Source organism: Trachurus japonicus, chromosome 14 (genome assembly GCF_045865225.1).
Source record: "Trachurus japonicus isolate A0001 chromosome 14, Traja_1.0".
Taxonomy (NCBI): Eukaryota; Metazoa; Chordata; class Actinopteri; order Carangiformes; family Carangidae; genus Trachurus; species Trachurus japonicus.
The window spans coordinates 28,191,583-28,216,931 of NC_140920.1; the positions used below are offsets into that span (position 1 = coordinate 28,191,583).

At 43.8% G+C, this 25,349-nt stretch overlaps 1 protein-coding gene across 4 annotated transcripts in view; it reads right to left on the minus strand.

Moving 5' to 3' along the window:
- robo3 (roundabout, axon guidance receptor, homolog 3 (Drosophila)) overlaps positions 1–25,349 on the minus strand; it is a 101,701-nt gene that overhangs the window by 72,190 nt on the left and 4,162 nt on the right. For all 4 annotated transcript variants that reach the window (XM_085798714.1, XM_085798713.1, XM_085798716.1 and 1 more), the window contains exon 2: positions 10,811–11,137. In XM_085798714.1, the coding sequence (XP_085654840.1) occupies positions 10,811–11,137 (327 nt within the window). The remainder of the gene's footprint in view (positions 1–10,810; positions 11,138–25,349) is intronic.

A 25,349-nucleotide genomic window follows, 5' to 3' on the forward strand; every position in this document is an offset into this window, starting at 1 on the left:
GCCAACAGCCATTTATTTAAAGATTTGCTTCGCTGGTGTCAGTAAAAGGGCACATTCAAGACCAGAACATTTTGCAACGGTTCAACAGTTTCTTTTTTTTTTAAAAGTCTACATTTTCAACATTTTCAAAATAAAAGCATAGCAGAGTGGGATGCAGCATGTGTGTCGGTGCAAGAGCGGCTCGCAGAGATAATGGGCCGTGATTGGACGCAACGGTCGCCTTTTATTGTTCTCCACAGCCCCCCGTGGCCACTGTGCTGTGTCATTAAAGAGGTGGTGGGGGGGTTAAGGCTCTTCCTCACACCACCTGTTGTGAAACCCCCGTCCGCCCCCCATCTCATCCCTCTGCCTTTGTTCCACTGACCCTTTATGACACAGAGCAACACACACACACACACACACACACACACACGCTGGTCACTGGTCCTGCTCGCCTTCACTATGGTCTAATTAATTCATAGCTATCCTCTGGAGGAGGGTTTGGCTGCTGGGTCTGGCTCAGTGACTGGCAGACGGTGGGATCATACAGAGGGGGTTTAGCCACAGGCCCGTGGCCTCACTCCGGCCATCTGATCCCCCCACACCCACACCCACCTCACTTCACCCACCCACACCCCACTCTTTTGAGATCAGAATGGCCACCGGCTGTATCCTCCACAAGGCCGGGACCTGCAATCCCATTAGTGAAGCATGAACACACCTCAGAGCTCACACAGATACACACAAACACACAAGCGTGTGCGCCGAGAGGAGCTTGTTATCATCAAGCCAGCGAGAAATGTCACGGCCGAGGAGAGTCCAGTACAGGAGGTTAGCTGCTGTTTACTGTATCACCCTCAACACAAACACACACAACCTGACTCACGGTTATGATGACGTATTGTGATGCGCATATCTGCAATGTCTCCACCAGTCTGCCCCACAAAGGCCAAGTGCAGTTTTTGACCAGGCTATGTTTTTTTTGACCAATCAAAAGTGTGGCCTATTCTCTTCAATCTGGTAGAATTTGATATTGCTACTGCTAAAATCTCCAGAGTTATTGGGCTTTTTTATTTTGCTGTCCGTCCAAAAAAGCACTGTGAAACCAAGGCAAAGTGCAGTATCTGCTGTTATCCGCACATTCTAGAATTTACTCTCTAATTCCATTGGAGTAAAACCAAGGCAAAGTGCCGTATCTATAGCTAACACCAAGCCGAGTGGGTGTATCTGCCATAAAACGGTCAAAATTGGTCAGAAAGACAAACTACAAAATACATTTAATTCAGTTCACCTTTATCTAATCAATTATAGACTTGGTAGTTATTCATAATTTGATGCTTAAACCTGACAATGAAAAACACAAAAAGCTGTTTTTCTCAGTTTGGCATTTTTACAGATACTGCACTTTGCCTTTGTAGGGCAGCAGTGAAAAAGGGCGGATTCACACAGAGATGAGTGAGAGGTGATTGGAGGATAAGGTTTGACAGTTGGAGATGTTGTTACACACGGATGTGAATGGACAAAGTGCTGCAGACAGCTGGTGGAATAAAACATTGTCATGCCTCTGTGGATGTGCAGGAGGGCTGAGTGTGAAACTCACATCAGCGGGATGTGTAGACAGCACTCCTGTCAGCAACGCCAATCCTGATTATGTTGTTGTTCGTGGATTATACTGTATGAATAGCAGAAATACAAATACGAAAACACTGCCACACAAAGTAATGTTCTTACAAATAAAGAGAAAGTAGAGTACTGTTAAAAGATAGGATCAATAAATAGTATGACAGATGTCAAAATAAACAGGCTGCTAATTGATGCTATCTGGAATCAACTGAAGATCATAGGATTTAATTTGGAGTAGACTCCATGATGGGTCAGCAGCCTCTCTTTCTTCCAGCAGCTGATTGACAGGCTCTTAAAAGCATCTTATGGTGAACAGGTCAAAAGACGAGCAGATATAATCTGCTTCATTAAAGCTTAACAGATTATATCAGCTCCTTCAAAGTGGGCTAACAGCTACACTTCAGGATAGGTTAACGGCACACTAAGAATAAACAGGGGCCAGTGTCTGCATTTAGCCACTTAGCCCTGGAGAAGAACGAGGCTGTCAGCAGCTTTAGTGCAACATTATCACATCGAGACTTTTTTTTTTTTTAAATAGCTCAGAAGGAGATTCTATTTAAAACAACTCATGGTTAGACTGACAGTAGGCATGTTTACATGGACACTAATAATTAGAATAAAATAGGAATGAATCGGGATGACTGCTTCATGTAAACATGTTGATTGGAAAATTTGAATCTGAACGAGCTCATTCAAACAGAAAGTTCTTTCCGATCAAGATGAATGCCGGTGGATTTCCGAGATTGATATAAAGGGTTAATCTGATCGAAGTCTCTGCTTCTGACCTTCACCCACTGGCTCCTGGTATTTGGTGGTGGAAGGGGCACTAAATGAACCGTTGCTGTTATCTGAGGGTCCTGCTGTAGCAGACCCCCCCCTCACATCGATCCCAGGAGAAGTATAAACAGCCATACTTGCAGCTTAATTAAAGAGAAAACCAGAAACAAAAGGATATAGATCCTTATCGCTTATTCTTCTACTGTTTTGAACAAATTTGATACAGTGATTTTATTCTGATTAATTCCTTGATGCATGTACAAGCACGTTTTGATTGGATCACTTTAGTTTGCGTCCATGTAAACAGTGAAGTTGGAATTTCCAATCAGAATTATTCTAATCAGATTGTATAAAAAATATGTCTACAGGTGTAGGCAGAGACTGATGGCAGGTCATGGGATGCTCAGCTACACCCTGCAGGCTGGTGCAGCTACATGAAGATGTACACATCAGGGTGACTGCTCTCCTCTGTGAGCTCCAATCACAGCCCATATGGCTGCAGAGCGCCGGGGTTAACAGAGACAGAGGGCAGAGGGCCTGGGGAGGGGGTGGAGAGGAGCGGGGAGTGAGAGATTTGAAGGATGTGGGGTCAGTTTTATCTCCTTTATCAGAGCCTCCCCCTCACAACCCCACACTGAATCGTAAAAAAATCCTCTCCCTATTTCCAAAACCATAAAACCCTGAAATCCATTTTTCTGCACAGAGAACAGTACGACACGTGTATGTGTGTGTATGTGTGTGTGTGTGTGTGTGTGTGTGTGTGTGTGTGTGTGTGAGAGAAGGAGACAACATAGAAAGAGAAAGGAGGATCCAGCTGGTGACACTGCTGTTCAGCTGTTTCCCCCACACTGTGTCTCAGATTGCTACAGGTGAGAAAGTGGGCCCAGACTGGTGGATGTAAACACACACACACCCACACAGACGCGCATACACACCCACCCACCCACACACATACACACACTGACAAAGACAGAGACTCGCACTTAGTGCAAATCCACACAAAGGCAGAGGAGGACGGGAGTTTCATCACAGCTTCACCTGTTCATTCCCCAGATTCCACAAGGCAGCTGCTATCTCCAACCTTGAAGGCTTGACCTCCAAACAACCTTAAAACGGGAGCTGGGAGTGGGAGTGGGGGGGGGGGGGTGGTTTGGGGTGGGGGGCATAAAACCCTTTCAGTCATGTTTTATTTGCAATTCCTCTGACTCCGCCCCCTGCACCTTAGAGAAAGCTCTTCTTCCCCCCCTCCTCTGTCAGAGTGAATATTCATGAGCCATAAAGCCGGGCGGTGGAAACATAGCAGGCATAATAAAAACGTCAGAGGTATAAAACACTCAAAGAAAAAGCCGCCAGGAGCTCCGGCAAGTCACTCTGAATGCCAAAATCCCAAACCCAGGGGTGTCTGGTCCGTTAGGTCTATTGTGCTTGACTGACTTTTATGCCTCAGACATGAATTGGCCTCTGCTCCCGGCACCTAACTTTGCAGGCCACGTTTTCAGGATCAAAGAATCTCTTTTAATGCGTGAAATTGGATCGGATTGGAGAGGGGGAGAAAAAATACAAATTTTGGAAGGAAATATTCAGTTAAGTGTTGTAGGATCTATTCTTAATGCAAGGTAAAGGAAGGTAGAGACTGGCAAAGCGCACAGGAAGGGATTTAAAAAAAGGCTTATTGCCGGGTGACAGCTGCATTTTTAAGAAATTTAAATAACTCACGAAACTGTGTCGATTTTGTTTTTCTCTTGGGATTTTCTATTGGAACTATATTTAGGAGTCTCCAAGTTAATGCAACATGATACCTTAGATGTAATAACGGCCGCTTTGCCACATAATCGGTGTTCTGTTCTGTTTGTTTAAAAAATGCAACAGCGCTTCAACCCGCCAGCTACAGTATATCATATCTGAGTTCAACCTACCGGAGCCTGAAAAGACTCTCACAGGTCATCCATCAAACATCCATTCATCAAATATGTCATTAATAATAAGTGGAAACTGTTACCGGGGTAACTAAGCAGAACCTTCCCTAATGAGTTATTGAGTACCTAATTGTCAGTGTATGGATGCGTGTAGAGGAAATATGGCCGGGACGCACTCGAGGAATAACGAGGAAGAATTATAGAAGCCATCCAGTCAATGCAACCGCTGATTATCAGAAAGTTTTATGACAACTCCTGAATGTCGGTGACAGCGTGCAGCTGTTGGATGTTGTCGCCAGGATGGATCACACACAAAGTACCGATCCTATAAAGTAAAGGTCTTGGTTACAGACACATTACATTTTGGTGCTGATGCAAAAACATTTCTGATGACTTTGACTTTTTTTTCCTCTGGTGTCTGGTGTGCGTTGTTAGCTGTGATGGGAATAACAGCCATTATAAAATAACGATGTTACCATGTAGAGCACTGCATGGTAACACATGTAATAGAGCACATGTGTAAAACATGTTACCACATGTGGAAAAATGGGTTCGCATGGGAATTCACATGTGATTCATATGAATTTTGGGCCAAAATCACATGTTTCCCATGTGCAAATAACATGTTTCCCATGTGCAAAATTTTTCAAATGTGAAAAATCACATGTGAAGTTCATGTGTTTTTCCCTAAGGGAACTCAGTTACTAACTCAGTTAATCTTTGGGGAAAATACCTAGTAACTATAGCTAATTGCTTTTTAAAAGTAAAGTGCTCAACACTAGTTTTGACACTGGCTCTTACAGTGGATGTGTGTGTCTCCTCGGTGTGTGCTGTGGGTAAACATGAGTAGTGGGTTGGACTCTGAGCTGGCAGATTCCCAACATTAAAGGACTCCGCTCAGGATCGGAGCCAAAAGCTTGATTGGGACGTCAATTGTGCACTAATGTGAATCATTCTGCTATTTTAAATCATAGTGTTGTTGATCTGCCCAGCATGTTGTTTTACAGTGAAATATCTATAGTAGCTGAAAAACACATTACCATGACTTTGGTGCAGACATGATGGTCCACAGAGGATGATTCTTAATTTGGTTTTCTCTTGAAATTAGATCAAGCATCACCAACGGGGTACGTTAGCTGTGTCCAAGTTGCACCACTGCGCTGATGTCAACAGCAATTTCTATGGGGAACCAGAGAGATGTGAGTGTGTGTTGATTGTGGTGCAGATGTTCTCTGTCAGCGAGGAATGTACAAACATCTTACAGCCACCTTTTCACGCCTGCATGCGCAGCTTCTTTGAGCTCCCAATGATTGATTCTGGGTGGAGAGAGCACTTAAAAAGGTGGAATCCATCACTGTGCACATCCAAACTACAGCTACGGCGATGGGAATGTCTGCTGTTATCCAGTTATTTGACCTCAAACTGCCACTTTAATTTGACATGAGAAGATGTTTTCTACATTAAAATCATCGGTGCGGTCGACTTGTGGAAAAAACTCAGGTCAGGTTCGCCGGTCATCACCCTGCAGTGTAGGCCGGACTGTGAGGGGTTGAAAGGATAGTTCAACATTTTGGCAAATTGGCCCATTGTCATAATCTCTATAGTCATAGCAGTAGGTTTGTTACTTTTAATTGTCGGTGCAAGCTGTTTTTAGAACGGCGGAGCAGAGCCGTGAGCTGCTCAGAGCTACGCTACGGAGGCCAATGGGATTTATTGGTTCCTTTCATCAAACTCATCAAATACACAATCCAACAACTCCAAAACGCTCTGGTGGACAAGTTGTGACCTGCACATTCACCACGCTATGAGATAATAATGAAACTTTACGAGACAGAGTTGTTTTCAAGGTAAATTCATGCAAAACCACTGATGCCTGTTTCTGTCGGGGGCAGTTTCTCAGCAAGCAGTCTCTGCATTTGCCTCAAAAACAACTCTGTCTCGTAACATTCCATTATTATCTCATAACTTGTCCATGAGAGCGTTTTGGAGTTGTTGGATTGTGTATTTGAAGAGTTTGATGAGGGAAACCAAGAAATCCATTAGCTTACGTAGCGTAGCTTTGAGCAGCTAGCAACTCTGCTCCGCTGTTCTAAAAATAGCTTGCGCCGATAATTACCTACTCTTAAAACTATAGGGATTATGGCAATGGGCCAATTTGCCAAAATGTTGAACTATCCCTTTAAAATCATCCGTGCAGTCAACTTGTGGACAAAACTCAGGTCAGGTTTACTCATCGGGGGGGGGGGCGTCATCACCCTGAAGTGGACGCCGGACTGTGAGGGGTTAAACCTCCTGAACCCTCCACCACCCTCCCCACTGTGTTGGCTGCCACCCTGATACCAAATATACACACCAATACACCCCCCCCCCCTCCTCTGTGCTTCCAAGTCACAGGCTGGGGAGCAGAATGACTCCATGCCACAAAGTGCCATCTTGTGCCTTCTCTGATGCCACACTGAGGCCCCCACCCCACCCCACCCCACCCCACCCCACCTCCTCTAGCCCTGTTGGTGCTGAGCAGACGAGGCTGGCACCGCTCTGTGTTTGGCTCAGGCCACTGTTTGTTCTGCATAACCCCTCTCTCTCTCTCTCTCTCTCTCTTTGGAGGCAATACTCCAAAAGTGTGTTTGTGGGTCTGTGCACAGAAGGACGAGACGACACACACACACACACACACACACACACACACAGACTCTTGCAGTTTTTTCGTCCACCGCGGCAGATTAGTGGGTTCTTGTCTGCGAGAGCAACTGCTGCATGTCGGCTTGTGTCCTTGAGCATGTGTCTTCCCGCAGACAGCTGCGGAGAATGTCACCTCCCGGAGGACGGAGACGTTAGAGAGAGAGAACGCAACGGGAGGCCACACAGACACGCACAAACATAGATGGAGCGATCAGCTGCAGGCTGAGAGACAAGGGGCCGAGAAATACACAGAAAAAACATCATACTGCAAACAGGACTCGCTTCTGTGGCTGTGTTTTTGTTTTGGATGAGGATATTTTCCCTTTAGCTGTGGACTTTATGTTTGGCATGCTCTCAAATGCCCTTATAGTATACTTATGTTTTCACCAATAGACGTAGTAGAAAGGAACTACCTGTGGGTGAATGGTCAGAAAAATATAGGCAGGTGTTTTTGTTTATATGTGATATATCAGGGTTCCCACTCTTTTCTTATAATAATTTTCCAAGGCTTTTTTCCGGACATTTTCATTCATGCTTTGGAGGAGTGTTCTTTTCAGCAGTCACTTTATTTTGTACATTTAACCAGTTTGTTTATATGTTTATTATTCTAAGTTTATTCCTCTCTAACTCCCAGAAGTCTGATTTAAAGATGTGCAGTCTATGGCTCTAACTCATTTTTGAAATAATCTCTTACAAGCTTTGAAATTATGACAAATGTATCATAGAAAAGGCAAAAACATGTTTTTGTTTTTAAACCCCACTGAAAACAGCTCCTGCTCCTTTATCTGTCACTCAGCAGAGGAGACAGTAGGTCCAATACTGGAAAACACTTATCAACTAAAAGTCTCTCGTTTTCTCGCACTTCTTTGAAAAACAAATCCTTAGTGGGGTCTGAAAAAGTCAAACAGCGCTCTGGAAGCTGATTTTCTAAGGACAACTCAAGCTTTTCCAGGACATTTGACTTTTTTTCTCATTTTCTATTGGTCAACCAAAGTTTTCCAGGTTTTCCAGGACTCGTGGGAACCCTGTATGTCAATGTTTTATGTGTTGGATGTATGAAATTAGGATCCTGCTTGAGTTTAAAACAGTTGCTTCATTTTCATTTCTCAGTTAAAGCATGACAAGCTGTAGTATCGAAAAAAAACCATGACCCTGCACAGCCCCACAGAGCCTCATCTGAGACGTTGTCAATGTCGCTCTACAAGGAGGGGGATTAGACCGTCCTGTCACCTTCAGCAGTTGCCAGAAATATCACAAAGGTGCTGACAAATATGATATTACCCCTCAAGACGTGTCCTTAGTTTCTAAAGAGCACCTTCCTGGTGTCATGAATGAAGAAAAGCAAAGACAGCCTGTTTGCGTGGAGCTCAAACAGCAACGAATGAGCGCAAAAGAAAAGTGTAGGCAGCAACGTTAAGGATTATTCACGGGGGCTAAGAGAACTCCTGGCATCCATCACCGCTCCTTTTTTTTTTTTTCCATAACCGGCTCTGTGGAAAGTGATTCACAACACCTCCACCTATTCTATCTCTCTGCCTGGCTCCCATGCACACGCAGCTTATATCACAAACACCCTGTGGCTTCTCGCGTTGATACCGAAACAGAGCGCGAGCAAAGTGAAAGGTGATTCTTCACGCTGCTTGAGGAACGCTTTGTGGAGGTGAGACGACGGGCACACTGCGCAGATCTCAGCTGTTTGCACAGGATAGGGAATGATTCATGGACTGTTGCTTTTTTTTTGTTTTTTTTTCTTGTGGAGTCTGATTATTAAGTTAAAGGGCGGGGGGGCCGGAGCCTTTCAAGAAAATATGATGTCCGACCTGTAAGGTGTCTGACAGGAGTCTAGAGTTTCACAGGTTTTTTTTGTTTTTTATGGGGAATGGAGCTGGTTTTTACCACCTTCAGCTGGTTTGTGTTAATAAGAAATGAGAAATTCCTGAGATGGTTTTCAGCTTTAAAAAGTGTCCGGTACTGAGAGAGGCCGGAGTGAAGGGAAAGCAGATCTGGACCTTCACGGGTGTTTCTGTAAAAAGCTCTTCACAGCCCCATGTCCACTATCATTATTGTCAAAATCTTTCTATATATCAATAATTTAGTAACATATGTGCTTTTATGTCGTATTATTTTTAGGGATGTACAGTATGTAATGCTGTTGTTACAGGCTGGCACTTAACACCATGCCCATAAGTGGCTCCTTAGCCAATACTGACACATTTACAGCAATCTCAATTAATGTGCTCTGTCCCAGTGAAAATAAACAAATACAAGTAAGTAAAATAAGTAAAAACAAAGCAAAACAAGCAAAACTCCATCAATATGATAAGTTGCAAAGTCTAAAACTACAGTATATCTGCAGCTGTAACTTTCTCTATATCATCTGCTGCCGCTGTCAAAACAAAGTTCCAGCAGTGATCTGCCAACACGAAAGGTAATGGCCGATTGGAACAGCGAAGATTTAATTGGCCCTGTCCGCATTTCATTAAAGCGCCCGCCGGCGATCACAAGCTGCCCTGCTGCAGGAAAAGTAAACAACGTCGAGAGCTGTCTGCTGGAAACTCATCTGACAGGGGTTTGTTGTATTTTAAGGGGGCCAACATCTGCTAGTGAGAGGCTGCCAACTAAAAAAGTGGCCTTCCCTCGCTTGAAAGTTTCTTTTCCAGCTTTCCTGTCCAGTGGCGACAAGCGTTATCTCTTTTTTTTTTTTTCTCCCTTCCTTCCGCTGTGCTAGCTGTCATCCATCTACATTAACAGGCCCGGTCACAGGGGCCTGGTCACAACACGACAGGGGACCGGGCTCTCTGGCACGGAGAGGAGATAGGATGCCTGGGAAGCAGACTGAAGGGTGGGTAGAGGAGGGTAGTGGCGGTGGTGGTGGTGGGGGGCCTCAGGGTGCAAGCTGCCAGGAGATCTGACACCAAGGTCAAGGATGGGGTCTCGCGTTAAGTCAGCCGAGTGATGGCGATGATAAGGGAGCCGAGTCCTTTGAAGCCGCCTCCACACTCCTCTGCTCTCAGAGCGCAGCTAACGTTGTTACAGGCTGAGATCCTCCTGCCATTCAATCCACCTCTTATTACTGGGACTAAATAATACAGAACAAGATGTCTGACACCTGATACGTGGACCACACACACCACATAGAACCTGCACTGTATCCTCTGATCATCTCGCTTCTGCAGCAAAAATATATAAATCATAATAATAATCTAACCTTCCTCTTGTGTTCCGGTCACCAGTGACCTGTTTTCAGGTTTTTTTTTTGCATAAAAGCACCACATAAATTGGTTTATATTATAGCATCAAGGCTTTTTGACTTTGTCAGGAACCTCTATTTAAACAAAATTGTTTTCTAAAATGCTCTGGTTAGAATTATGACATTTGTGGTTTTGACCCGGTTATAATGTTAAGAACAATAATTAGAATTAAAACTGAAATCATAAGTACAAAACCAACCTTTAATGGATAACTAAGGAAGCCTAACAACGTAACCAAGAGATGAGAAACAAATGGAATGATAAATAATTGTTTTCACTGTGTTTTACAGTTGATTTAAGACTCAGGTCAAAACTGATCCTAACACCATAGATGGTAGCAGAAAGCTGACAAGAGGAAGGTTCAATTAAAGACAAGGGGTATACTGACAATAAAGGCCCAGGGGCCCACAGCAAAAAATATTAAAACCCAAATTTTCATGGATAAGGAAGACTGACAATGTAACCAAGAGAAGAAAAAACAAATTGGATGAAAAAAAAAGTTTTTAGTGTATTTTAGAGCTGATTTAAAACACCATAGATGGTAGCAGGAGGCGAACACAAGACGCAGGCTGAGTCACTTACTTGCCACCTCCAGCGATGCGTTGCGACTGACCGCCTCCCCGAGGTAGTTGCGCGCCACGCACACGTACACGCCCTCGTCCGGCTTGCTCCGCCTCCCGTGCACGATGCGCAGGAAGAAGAGGGAGCCGGCGGGCAGGAGCATCCGGTGGGACCGGGGGTCGTCCCGATCCGTTTCCACGCGCTCGCCATCTTTGTACCACTCCACCACGGGGGCCGGTCGACCCTCTGCCTTGCAGTTGAGGGTGGCCGGCTCGCCCTTGGACACGATCAGATCGGACGGGTGCTCTACGATCCGAGGAGGGCTGTCCTCCAACCTGGGTCTGGATCCTGGAGACAAAGGGGGGAAAGAAAGGGTTAATATTCTATTTGTGATGATTTTTTTTTCATTATTATGGAGAAAAAACAGACAGCAGATTGGAGAGAAAAGCAAATGAACAGCTTGTGTTGCTGAGAGATGTTACAGGTATTTAAAAATCATCATATCTGCTGGGTCCTTATGCTGAATGAAGCTACATTTCAAGCCTTCTGCTTTTCATCTGTGACAGCATGATATATTTGGAGTGCTCAAACACTCATGCTGTATAGTGGTTGCACCAGTGTAGGAAGGGTACAGGCTATAATAAACACAGAACATAAAAATCCTCAATCCTCAACACAAAGAGGGAAGTAGGTGGCACAACTTGTAAAAAAGAAAAACACACTCTGTTGCCCTCTCGCTCTCGAAACCTCTTGAGCTTCAGCTCCGTCGAAACACACACACACACACACATCTTTATCACCGACAACACGGCGGTGTGAAATGAGCATGTAATGCAATTGCTCAACAGTAACATTCAAAGTATAAATCAAGAGGACTTGTGTAAATGACATGCTCTACATTCTGCAGCTATTAAAGCAAAACCAGATTCTCCAGCAGTGGAGGAAAGGAAGGGGGGGGGGTTAAATGTGGTAGAACTGTGCTATTCAGAACCTCAATAGAAAGTAGGTTGACTCAACTGGAATGGAATGATATCAAACATATACAGATACACACAAGTCAATATTTAATAATGTGTCTTTCTCTCTAGAGCTCACCAGGATGCAAATGACTTGTCAATATGAATGTGCTGTGTTTCTGATCTGCAGAGTCTATGAGTCTGACTGACACACACAAATGAAAAGAGACAGAAGCAGATGAAGATGTTCCTGCCACCTGAATGTGGTCAATATTCCTTTAAAATATATGTGTTTCAATACAACTGAAGTGCAACAGCAGATTCTAACATTCTGAGCACTGACAGGTGAAGTGAATAACAGTGAATAACACTTCATCGTGACACCTGTGGGGATATATTAGGCAGCAGGTGAACATGTTGTCCTCAATGTCGATGTGTTAGAAGCAAGAAAAATGTTCAGTGTAAGGATCTGATCCAGTCTGACAAGGACGACTGGGTCTCTCATGTGAGAAGCTGCAGCTCTTGTGGGCTGCAAATGCTCTACTGAATGTCTGTGACTACAGGCTTGTGCCGATCAGCAACCCGACCAACTATCATCGACTGAGAGGACGGTCGTTGTTTTTCTTCCTGCCGTTATAAGCTGCTACATCTGAGCAGCCACATCCACTGTGCTTTTTTTTTTAGCAGCTCTGTTGTTACAGGTGACGCACATCTATATGCATATGAGAATTAATTTTGAATCGAATCGAGACACTCAAAGATTTACATCCCTACAGCCCAGTCTTTTGAAAAGAGAGTATAAGTTCAGCTAAATGTAGCAGTTTACTTTAAAATGGTTCCAATATATTGCTGCAGAATAAATCTTAAAAACTGACTCAAATGTGATGTGCATTTTTGGGGGGAATTATGACTCCTGATATAGGTCTGTAGTGTTAAAGGGATAGTTCAACATTTTGGCAAATTGGCCCATTGCCATAATCCCTACAGTCATAGCAGTAGGTTGGTCACTGTTAATTGTTGGTGCAAGCTGTTTTTAGAACGGCGGAGCAGAGCCATGAGCTGCTCAGAGCTACGCTAAGGAGGCTAATGGGATTTCTTGGTTTCCCTCATCAAACTCATCAAATACACAATCCAACAACTCCAAAACGCTCTGGTGGACAAGTTGTGACCTGCACATTCACCACGCTATGAGATAATAACACAACGTTACCAGACAGAGTTGTTTTAGAGGTAAATTCATGCAAAACCGCTGATGTGCATTGCCTTCAGGGACAGTTTTTCATCAAGTAGTCTCTGTATTTACCTCGAAAACGACTCTGTCTCGTAACGTTCCGTTATTATCTCATAGCGTGGTGACAACTTGTCCACCAGAGGGTTTTGGAGTTGTTGGATTGTGTATTTGATGAGTTTGATGAGGGAAACCAAGAAATCCCATTAGCCTCCGTAGCGTAGCTCTGAGCAGCTCGCGGCTCCGACAAATAAAGGTAACGAACCTACTGCTATAACTATAGGGATTATGGCAATGGGCCAATTTGCCAAAAAACTAAAAATCACAAAAATCGTAAAAGAATCAAATCGGGAGAAAAGAATACATCGTCCCAGCCCTACAGTATAGCTACTGCTGCTCAAACTGCTGAACAAGTTCATGCTGCTTTTGATAGAAAGCTTTGTATGTGTGTGTTTTTTTTTGTATCACTGTGGTGGCATGAGGTCACAGCGGTTAGCGTTATCACCTCGCAGCAAGACAGTTGTGGGTTTGATTCCCAGGCTTCTGAAACGTTCTCTGCAGGTTCTCCCACAGTCCAACATGCAACCACACAGCAGCTCCAGATACAACTGCAAACAGCTCGTAGGTGTAAATGTGGGTGTGCGAGGGTTGTTTGTCTGTGTGTGTGCCCCCCCCCCATACACCAGGTCTTGTATCACCCTGTGTAGACTTGCAGCGACAACAGTGTTATTACAGCAGACCAAGACGAGGCCTATAGGTAATTCCCACTGGGTTTTTTTTGCCAAGCTTTGTTTGAAATTGCTTTACCCCCACCACCACCACCACCACCACTGTCTTCTCCTCTTCCCTTGACAATATGAATGGCAGCGTGTTGGTGGTACAATTATGTATGAAAAGCAATAACACAAACTGGAGCACCACAAGGCACGAGTGAAATCTCCCCCTGGAGAGAGCCGATGAAAGAGCGACAACGGGAGGTGCGTCTCGCCGCTGATTTCCACAATAATCAAGTTTCTGTCGCTGTGATTGTTCCAAATGTTCCCAGCTTCACGTCTGTGTATTTCTGATCCCCCCTCCCCATCACCAACCAGTAAAGCTGTGTCATTTCTTAAACTAGAAAAAAACCCATTTTCTCCGTCTCAGTCACAGGAAGGCTTCCTTTAACCCCGTCCCATGCAGCGCTCGATTACGCAACTTTGTGTTTTCAGAGCAGCCACAGCGGGCGGTCGGGGGGAGTGGCTGTGTGCTCATGACAGGGAGACAGAAAACATGAGGTGCTTTGTTCAGCATTCAGGAGTTTGTTTTTATTTTATTTTGTTTTTTTTGGTTGATTTTCTGCACAACCTGGCTGCCTGCATCACTCCGGCTTTGTGTTTTTTTTGCTCATATGCTGCTGCTCTTGTGGAATAATTCACTGCTTAGCAAAAAGTCAAAACAAATTATGTTTGCATAGAAATCAGGCTTGGGAGAGATCCAGAATGCTAGTGAAATGAGGGGTCGGTCTTGGCGGTAGGGGAAACAAAAGTGGAAAAAATGTTAATGGTAAATATTGCATATGGTGATAAATACTGAGATATTAACAATTACAAAAACAAAAACAGTTGCTACCCTACAGCAACAACCACACAGTGCAATATAGATTGTGCAGCTCAGCAAATTGAAAGTTGTGTGTTTGTTTTGTTTCATTATTTAATGTCTATTTGTTAACTCAGCTTATGGATTTCCTGCCCCCCACCCACCACCACCAAAAGAAAACTATGAGAAGCACCTGATGAAGAGCCAGTTGATTGAAACATTGTCTCTTTAATATGTAGCCCTTGAATAAATATGTTTTCTATTTCAGGAAAAGAGAGTGTTGCGAGTTCTCTTTTTTGCCTTCTTTCATTATTAACATTATTTATTCTAGCTTTTTTTAATACTTTTAAAATCTTTCTTTTTTTATCTTTAAAATCGCACCGTCTGGTTTGGCATTTTTAATTCTGTTGTAAATGTGACAATGACAATAAAGCATATTCTCTTCTAAATAAACATCTAATTCTAAGAGAATATAAATTTGCCTCAGGGCAATAGCAACTTTTCTACAGAAGCTGAGTCGTTTTGGTTGTAGTGTGTGGTTCAATGACAGTGTTCATTGAAAAGGAAGAAAATAATAAGATGGAGACTCAGGTGGAAGGACGGAGGGTTTCAGATCTAGATAGCAGCTCGTTTCCACCGCTCTGTGGAAAGAAAGCTGGCAAATGTGCCTCCAGCAGCGCTACACAGCGTGTCATGTGCTGCAGGCCCTATAGGTGAGATAGAGGGGCCGTAACGCTCCTGCAGCCACAGGTGCATGAATGAGGGGTTCAAACATTCAGACTCTGGCCTGATAAGACCAACAGTCGTCCAAATTCCTCGGAGTGACAAACCCCTGCGTGCAGGTTTCAGGGGGATTAAGAACACCACTTCAGTGCTTTTAGATGATGGGAATATAAAGAGTATTATCTGGTGGATCTGCTCTGAATGCAATTACATTCAGCGAAATGGGGGAAACTCTGAAGAGCAGGAAATGGCAGCGAGGCTTTGAAGTTGTTTCCTAGTTAGTGTCAAATAGCAGATGAGCCTGTGTCTGACGTCTGCTCTCAAAGCACTGAAGGCTGAATATGATCAGATTTAAGGTCAGAGCGCCCTTAATGTGAAAAAAAAACACATTACTGCTCTTCCGTGTCTGTCTCTTTCTGGACTTTCTGACCTGAAATCGAACATCTTGAGTGCAGCGTCCACTGTGGAGCGATGAATCTACTTTTACAAATATTACCATTCGCTGAGTGAGAAAACTGTCAGCGCTGCCTGTGCTGCCGTTTTTGCATCACAAAGAACCAGAGACAAATTAATATTCTAAAATGAATCAACCGTGAGCTGCAGTCGATATGAATTCCACCTGAGCGCAGAGTTAAATAATGCAGTTTCTTAACATTGTTTTGAAGTGAATTTTAATTAACTGAATTTTAAAAACGGTTGAGAAAATCAACCAAACATATCAGCACTATGTTATTTATTGATCATGGCTGAGGTGATTGTTAACTAGCTGCTGGTCTCCCATAGTGCCATCATGAGTCCATGGAGGTCTAATCTTATCTATGCAAACACATATAATCACTGATCTTTAATGCAGAACTACCAGATAAACTTTTGAGGAGAAACATTTCTAAAAATGAAAATATATATTTTTAAAAACTACTCTTTTGGGGTGAAAAATAGAAACCATCCTCCCTGTCCTCACCCAAGGTCTCTGAGCTGCAGACTGCTCATCTAGTAGCTCTAAGGTAGCATATGTATCATGTCTGAGCTGAGTGTGTCTGGCTCGGGGAGGGGTTTAGGTGCGGTTGGGAGGGGGGCTCAGCAGGACAGAGCCTTTAAGAGCTGACTCATAAATTTTACAGTCGGCACTGGTTGGAACAAGCCATGTGGAAATGTAAAAGGGAGGATTCTTAAAGAGAAGAGACCACCGGGTGAGACTGAGCTAAATATCACCATCTGAGCGCTGATGATCTGCCCGCTGAACCAATTTAGACCGGATGAAATGATCCTCCACCGCTTTTTTACGGTTCAGTTAGAACAAGGGGGGGAAAAAAATAATAAAATCATTAGACATCCTCTAGATCTCTGCCAATCTGGCTGTGCATTCATACTGACAGCAGTATAGACACACGGCGACCTGACTGCTGCGTTACCATACGACTCGACTCTTATCTGAATTTCTAAGATGAGTGGTATCCCCCTGTTGCGGTGCATCAAAGTGTTGTGGATGTATTTAACAGATAAAGCGGCACGGCTGGAAGAGATGAGCTGAGACTGGGTTAAATGGACAGCAGGAGACGGACTGCAGCGTGGTATGACTGCTTGTCTTGAAGAAGGTGTCTAATAGGAAGGCCCCGGCCCCTCTGAGGACCTATTAGCTCCTGCCTGCGGTGTACTACAGCAGGATGGCAGGAACTCTCAAAGCTACAAGCCGGCTAATGAAACCACGGGGATGCTGCAGTGAGTCCGGCCTCACCGAGCCACGCTCTGTTTGACAGGGATGGTGTGTGTATATGTGTGTGTATGTGTGTGTGTGCAGCGAGGATGAATTACTCTGCCTTGCACACACAGCTGTGGTGGATTTACCGCACGTATGACCGGCCGTGTAGATCTGATGGGCTGAGAGTCACCGTTCATTCATAAAGGGGAAACCTACAGATGTATGTAAAGTAAGGGAATGTGAACTCCTCTGTGCAGTTATTATATTAGGAATCATATGATTCAGCTTTGTGTCACCTCTCAATCCAGATTAACAGCTGTGAGGCCCCACATGTTGAATGAGCTGCAATCCATGTAGAAAATCCCGCTAAACCATAATAATGCAAGTTTTTACCAGTGACTTATAGGCTAATACAGTCTCTTCAGCTCCACCCTATGCACTGGCGCTGAGGGAAACTGTATTTTTTTTAGTGTTTTGTTCTGTTTAATTGGTAAAAAATTAAGTTAACATCTATTAATGCAATCTTTTTTTGTTTTTTTCAAAGGAGGTTAAATCAAAAGCAACTGGACTTAGTTCTTTGTCTAGACAAATAACTAAGTCCAGTTGCTTTCGATTTAACCTCCTTTGAAATACTATGACCTGGAAAAATGAGAATATGCACCGGATTAATGCAATCTATTAATATTAAAACAAATGCATTGTTGTTGCTCAGGATGGTGTGTGCTGTGTTTTCTCTCTTGGGTTTCCTCCTCCCATGTTTGTCTCGGGGGGCGTGGCTACGTGTCTCCTGGCTGCACCTGCACATACACTGTTCAGCCTGCCTCAGTGGAAGCATGAGCATCTCTCTGAGCCACCAATTATCTTCTCACGTGTCCTCACTAACCTGATTCTCCCTTTCGCCCGATCACCCGATACGTCAGCGGTTTGTTACAGTGCAGCGGATACAGCTTTGTAGCACTTGTTTACTTTAAATGGTCTTTAATTGTGCTGATTAACACTAAAGACTACAAATAAAGATGGAGGCAGCCTCTATGTGTCATATTCACCCACAGGTTTCTGAAGAGTGGCTTCAAAGCTCAGAATGAGCTGTTCCTCTGCAATGTCCGACTCCGCCCCTAACTCCCAGCTTATCCAAACATAGTCAACGAGGATGGAAGACTTGCTGCAAACATGCACTCACTTAACCATCACTCAAAGTGGCCAGAATTGGGGATATATATACACATATACTTTTTTGTCTGTCTATGTCGCATTGTTCTTTTGTTTGATTGTTTGTTTTTTGGGGGGTTGTTCTTGTCATCGCCATTTTGTTTTGTGTCCTATTATGTAAATAAAGATTGAAAAACTAAAAAAAATATATATAAAAAAAGCGGCCACATGCTCAACAATGCAGACCTTTAAGCCATGATAGAATTCAAATAGGGCTAAGGCAAACTGATACAAAACTACATGTGGTCAGATTACAGAGTCTGATCCACTGGCACTAATGACAAATAATCAGCATTTTGCTGCACTTTGGAAGTTGTGCAGTCCATAGAAAACTCCACATACTTGAACCTCCCCCCTGTTGTGTAATTACCAGATTAATCAAAACCCTGATTAATCCGGCGAAGAAAATCAAACCGCTGTTTATTTTAATTAATTCGTCTCAGTCAGCCTGAACTTTCCCTGTCGACCTGGAGGATTCAAACTGGAACAGACTCGCAATCAAAAAGGAGTTTGTGTTTAGATTCTATTTAAACATCAAGACAAATGCACTTTGACTGTGAATTGATGTCAGATAACTTCAAAGCCGCTTGAAACAGCAGAAGGGAGGAGGAGGAGGAGGAGGAAGGAATATAGCCGGGGAGAGTGTGTGACAGAGAAATACAGCGAGAGGTGAGAGGGCACCAAGACAAATGAGGAGAAGCGGCAACAAAAAAGCAGCCACAGGGAGCTGGAGCTCCTGCTGCAGCATCCTCTGTGATGGAGGACGGTGAAGTGCTGAGGCACGACTTTTTCTCATCCAGCGCGAGGAGAAGCGTCTCGGTGCAGAGGACCACTGCCAAAGACACCCCCTCAATTTATTTCACCACAAAGACAAGAGGACAGATTTACATCAACTGAAAAGACGAAAACATCAGAACCTCTCACAGTAACTCACACACTGTTCTCTGGAGCTACAAGGGGGCGGGGCGGCCTTTTAATGTGGTGGTTTCCAACTGTTGACAACAGCAGACATGAAGTGAAGTGATACTTTAAAGGGATAGTTCAACATTTTGGCAAATTTGCCCATTGCCATAATCCCTAATAGTCATAGTAGGTTCCTTACCTTTAATTGTCGGTCCAAGCTGTTTTTCGATCGGCAGGGCAGAGATACAAGCAGCTCAGCTAACGCTACGGACACTAATGGTATTTCCGGCCTTTCGTGATCAAGCTCATCAAATACACAATCCAACAACTCCAAAACACTCTCATGGACAAGTTGGGACCCACACATTCATCATGTTGTTTTCAAGGTAAATGCATAACTGGAACTACATCCCAGACACGGCTGCTGGGCGGAGCAAGCAGTTCTTTTATTTGCTTCATGTGTCGTAATGTTACATGATTATATTATTTCATAGCGTTGCGAATGTGCAGGTCGCAGCTTGTCCACGAGAGCGTTTTGGAGTTGTTGGAATGTCTATTTAGTTTGATGAGGGAAACGTGGAAATACCGTGCAGCTCGCGTCTCTGCCCTGCCGATCTAAAAACAGCTTGCACCGACAATTAAAGGTAAAGAACCTATAGGGATTATGGCAATATGCAAATTTGCCGAAATGTTGAAATATCCTTTTCAAGGAGACATCCTATACCCCTTTTCCACAAATGAAATAGTTCCCAGGTGTCTTAAAGACATGTCTGTGACATGCTTCTGTCAAAATATCCCAAGGATCAAACATCACAGCTCTTTTATGACAAACTTATGACATCACTGTAAGACAACTGAGGGAACAGCTCGTCATGGATTTCAACCTAGGGAGCCTGCACATTGGATATGTTTTTTGTCAGTTCTCACATCTTGGGGGCCGGAAGGCAAGACAAACACCCAAATATATATTAAAAGAGTGATATTTCCATAATATGTCCCGTTTAAGAAGTCAACTTTTTAACATCTGAAAGCTCATTTGGAAAACTAAAGGCTTCTCCACTTTGACTGACAGTGTGAAGATTCTGCAGATCCCTCTGACATGAAACCCCCGAACCCCGTCTCCGCTCCGATTATCCGAGTATAATCCAGTTCTGAGAGGTCAGGGGTCAGATAAATGCCTGTCAACTTGTTTTTGAGCGTCGTGATGAAGCTGCTGCTGGACACCAAAGGCTTCATCATTAATGAGACTGACACCATGTCGCCCTTTTGATCCTGCTGGTCTGATGCAGAGCACTGAAAAAGTTCACTTCACTATCATTTTTGATTGATGAGTTGTTTGCTCCGGCTGTTATAACTTTTTTTTTTTTTTTTTAAATGCTCAGGCAGTAAATATCCACATCTTTCCCAGAAGGCATTTCACAGACTTACACAGATGACGGTCGAACTTCTGCGATAAATTCAAATGTCGTTTGCGCAGGGCTGAGTCCCGAGGTCGACACAAATCCTCACACCTACTTATCAACTATCCCCCCCCACTCCCACCCCCACCCACTGAAGGTCCACAGCCGCCCCCGAGCCAACAGCACCGGCTCACAGAGGGTTTATGTGTCATCACACATAGGATCAAAAATATTCAGTTCGCTGCAGCCCTGCGGGGAAAAAGGACATAAAACGCGGACGGCACTTCAGCCCCATCAGACAGGGTGAGAAATACCTTTCATTTCAGCACCAAGGACTTGAAAATAAATCAGAATTCCACAATATATGAAGAGCCTGTGCTCTCATTCACTCCATGGTGAGAAAAAAAGATCTTTAAGCCATCCTCTCTGGCTTAAAAAGCGGCTAAAATTAAGGCTAAACTGAGCTAAACGTCACATTGTGCTTGAGATAACCCCCCTCCCCATCCAATTCCGCTTAAAAAGACCCACTGTTAATGACTGAGAGAAATCTTTTTTTAAGCCCGAATTCCAGTACAGCAGCAGAAAAAAAACAGTACCTGGTGAACAGAGGGAGCTTAGAGAGAGAGAAAGAGGGAGGAGGGAGGATGAGAGATGGCGATCAAAGAAAATTCAACAACTTATTCCTATTCCTCCCTCATCTGCAATTCTTTTCAGCCTCCCTCTCGGAAGAATGCGTTGTTTTACACCTCTGCCTCCTCCTCTGGCTCTCGGTTTCCTCCAAAAAAAAGCCGCAGGAATTGATTTGCTAATGTGCATTCAAAGTTAAATTGGCAGCGGTGGTGAAGTGAGAGGAGGGAGGCGGGAGGAGGGAGGAGGGGGGGTCAGCAGCCTGGAGTACTTTCTCTACAGCCTCCTCCTCCTCCCTCTGACCCCTCTAGGGGACGACAAGATGACATACTTGCATGTGAATACAGAGGGCCGGCCGTAAAGAGACGACCTCCTTAATTGAGCTTGTGTGGATGCTAAGCGTTTAAATGGGCAGGCTGAACTTTACAAAAGGAAATTGCCTGTTTTTTTTTTTTTTTATCATGTCCCTCTAGGAGCGATGAAACAGCTTCATGAGTAGAAAGGCTGGAGCCGCTGCTCTGTTTTCTTTGTCAAGAGGAGATCATGGAAATTGGGAGCAAAGAGACCCAAACTCCCAGGGCAGCGCCAGAGTAAAGATAAAAAAAAGCCCTTTGCACTAACAACTGTTTCACGCTCCCTGTGAGTCTGGCCCCAAACAGCTGAAATGAGATTTTTGGCCGGATGTTAGGGCACGATGACAAGACAGAGGAGGCTGACAGCAGATAGAGAACAAACACTGGTGTCCGACAGGAGCAGTTCGGCCCAACAGAGCAGTGTTACACATACAGTATGTCCTCCCTATAAAACAAGGCTGAGAGGCTTGGGGAGCAGATTAAGCTTCTATCTCGATTCAAGCACAGAAACGAGATGTGGGGGTTCAAGTACACCTCCCAAAGACATGCAGTTTGACTTTTGTAGGAATGTCAACAGTGTTGGGCATGTTACTTTTAAAAAAGTAACTGAGTTAGTAACTGACTTAAAAAAAATAAATAACAGGAAAAGTAACTATTGCCTTACTTTTTTTTATAAAATGCTCAAATATGTCAAATTACTACTTGCCTCTCTAACCCCCGTTTGTCTGGAACTAGCCAACCCACTTGGCTTTTTTCTGACTAGTTGATAGGATACTGAAAAAAAAATTGTTTACGTACACTTTAACAGGTGTATTATTTTGTAACAGGACTTCTTGAGTCAAGTAACGGCACATTTTATTGTCAGTAACAGTAACACCGTTATAACGGAGGAAACTGTAACTTTTTGATTACTCATTACTGAAAAAAGTAGCGGCATTAAGTAACGCTGTTATTCCCATCACTGCATGTCACCTATAAAGAGGTCACCAGTGGAGATAGTCAGTCAGTATAAGTACCTATTCTGGACAACAAACTGACCTTTGAGGCCAATAGAGACAGAATTTAAAAAGAGGTCAACCAAAGATTGTTTTATTAAGGAAGCTGAGGACTTTTCATATTGAAGGCTCACTCGTGAAAAAGTTTTTACTCATCATTTGTTGAGTCTATAATTACATTCTCTATGATCTGTTGCTCTGGCAATCTCAGCCTGGTGAAGAAAAATGGGCTGCGAAGTGTCGTTAATCAGTGTGGTGTAAATCTAAATGATCTCAGCCAGGTCTGTCAGGTCAGGTGTATTCAGAGGGCTGAGGTCATCCTGACAGACCCTCAGCATCCTCTATAGAAACAGTTTAGGCCTTTTGCCATCAGAAAGGTCGGCTTTCTCTAGGAAGGTCAAGGTCCAACAGATATCTGATCCATCATCATCTATCCATAATACTATCCACAATAAAGATTTCAATTCAGTTTCAATTCAACTTTCCGCAGCACAGTCCAGTCAGAGGAACCAAGCAGAATGTCCTGCATCAGCATCGATGCTGCTAAAACTATACTCTCGCTTTTAAGCATCCAGAGGACCTTGAAAGCAACGCGGGGGAGGCATCTACAAATAGCAGTGCCGGGGACTGATATAGAACCGGCCCAAACTCGTTCAAGTTACCGCAAATCCTGCCAAGAGTTGTTAGTTTGAGTTTCAGTTACCCTCCAGTGAGAAGCATCGATTTTCTCCGCCGACTCCACCACGGGGGGATTTGGAATCGGCTTTGAAAAGAACAAGAGAGCAGCAACTCAACTGTATGTGGCAACTAGGCTCACTCCTCATTCAGTTTAGCTCCAAGTGTTGTGTGGTGTGATGAGAGCAGGAAGAGACACGAAGAAAACTACCGCAGGGAGAGAAGATACTGGGATAAGAGGGAAGAGCATGTATATTAATGTCTGGATTATTCCTTATCAGTGACCATTGCTGAGGTTCATCATGGAGGAAAAGCCTCGAGGAGCTCCAGGAACGACCCAACCGCTGCCTGTGGGTGGCCCGGCCGACGCAGCTGTGGGGAAATGCCATTGGCTTCCTGTCCCGCCGCAGCATACTTCAAGATTAGCCCCTATTAGATCTGTGTGGGGCTCGCGGGCCGACAGCGGTCTGCTCCTGTCTGTCTGACCGCGCCGATCACAGCGTCGTAGCGTCACTCAGAGCGAGGAAGGGGTCGAGACGGCCACTTCCTGAACCCCTGAGTCCTGAGAATGAAACTGAGCCGACTTGTTTTCCATTCAAACGCTCAACACGAGGAGACATATTTTGGTTTTGGGGATCAACACAGTGGGTTGAGTTCAGAGATACGGTGAACTTTATTCAACTGCTCAGTCCTCCAATGCATCAATGCAATGTCCCTGCACTGAATATAGACATACACAGCTGGTTATGAAAGAATATAGAAGATCTTTTCATCGTATGAAACTGTCAGTGTGTAATTGTAACTGTGAAGAGTAGATGAAGGAGGAAAGTGGTTAGATAGATTAGACCCAGGCTGATTTGATAATAAAATATATTGCAATATTTCTCATGATATAAAAAAAATAGAAAAATCACAAGTGCACTCATCGTTCATTCACTGCTTTGTTCTGCTTTTGTTGCATCTCAGCATGTGACAAATACAACTTGGAACTGCAATCACATACCTGAACCATAAAACCTAATTCTACTCATATAAATAAGTATTATCCAAAAAAAGTGAGAAAAAAAGTGAAAAAAAAAAAAATATATATATATATATATATATAAATATATATAGTATATAAAAATGAGGATGAGGTCATATTTGTTGGGTCTTGTATCAATCAATCATATTCCCTTTCATCTAGAGAGGATGATTTATTGACCAGTGCATCTCTGTAGCAACACAATGCTTCATTTATGGTCTGTTGTGACTCATTTTAGCTGCGGCTCCTGTTGCACTTGGTCATGTTGCGATCTCATTAATATTTCAATTAACAGCCCTATTGAAGGGATTTAATTGGATGCTGGGCCCAGCCTAACACAGTTAAGACATTAAGTAGTGACTGATGAAGAGACTGATTCAAATCCAGCTGCCTATCACTTTTCCTAAATACAGTGAATAGAGTTGCACTTGCAGGTTCTTTAATGAGCATTCTTTCAAAACATCTTGCAAGACCATCAATCATCACCCAGAGAAGTGAAAGTCTAACTGCCTCCTATCCTCAAGTCACCCCTCTGTGCATCAACAAAATAACAGCCACCCAGTGACTGTCATGTCATTTTTTCCCCCCAAAAGAGCTGTCCCTGTCACTTCTAAAGCCTGCCATTAAATCATTGACAGAGCCTGTCACAATCCCTCCGCCACGGCATCATCTTGATACACTGGTGCTGAAAATGATCCATTATCTCTCTCTCTCTCTCCCCCTCCACGCCGAGCTTTTCAAGTGCCAACGTTACAAACCACGCACCGACAAAGCGGTGGCGAGGAGGACAGCTGCGGCGATATACCCGTGGGTATTCCCTTCAGTTTGTGCTTCAAACAAAAAGCAGCCCAGGTAAACATGAGAATGCGCCCGAGTCGCCGGTGAAAGTTGAGCTGCTCGTGTTGGACAAAAGGATGGCATGTTGGGTAAAAAAAAAAACAGAAAAAAAAACTACGTCATCCACGTCAGGGACTGATTTAATCACTCTCCAAAATGAGACAGTAACAAGAGACTGGATGGCTCTCAGCAAAAGAGAACACACACTCATGCTACTGCCTGTCCCTGCAGCGTGTAACCTGTTTATCATGTTGTGTAACATTTGTGTTCACGCTGCACATCAACATCTGTGTTCAAAAACACCTGGGGGGGCTAACAACGTCTAAAAAAAATAGATTTACTGTTTAATTATTGTG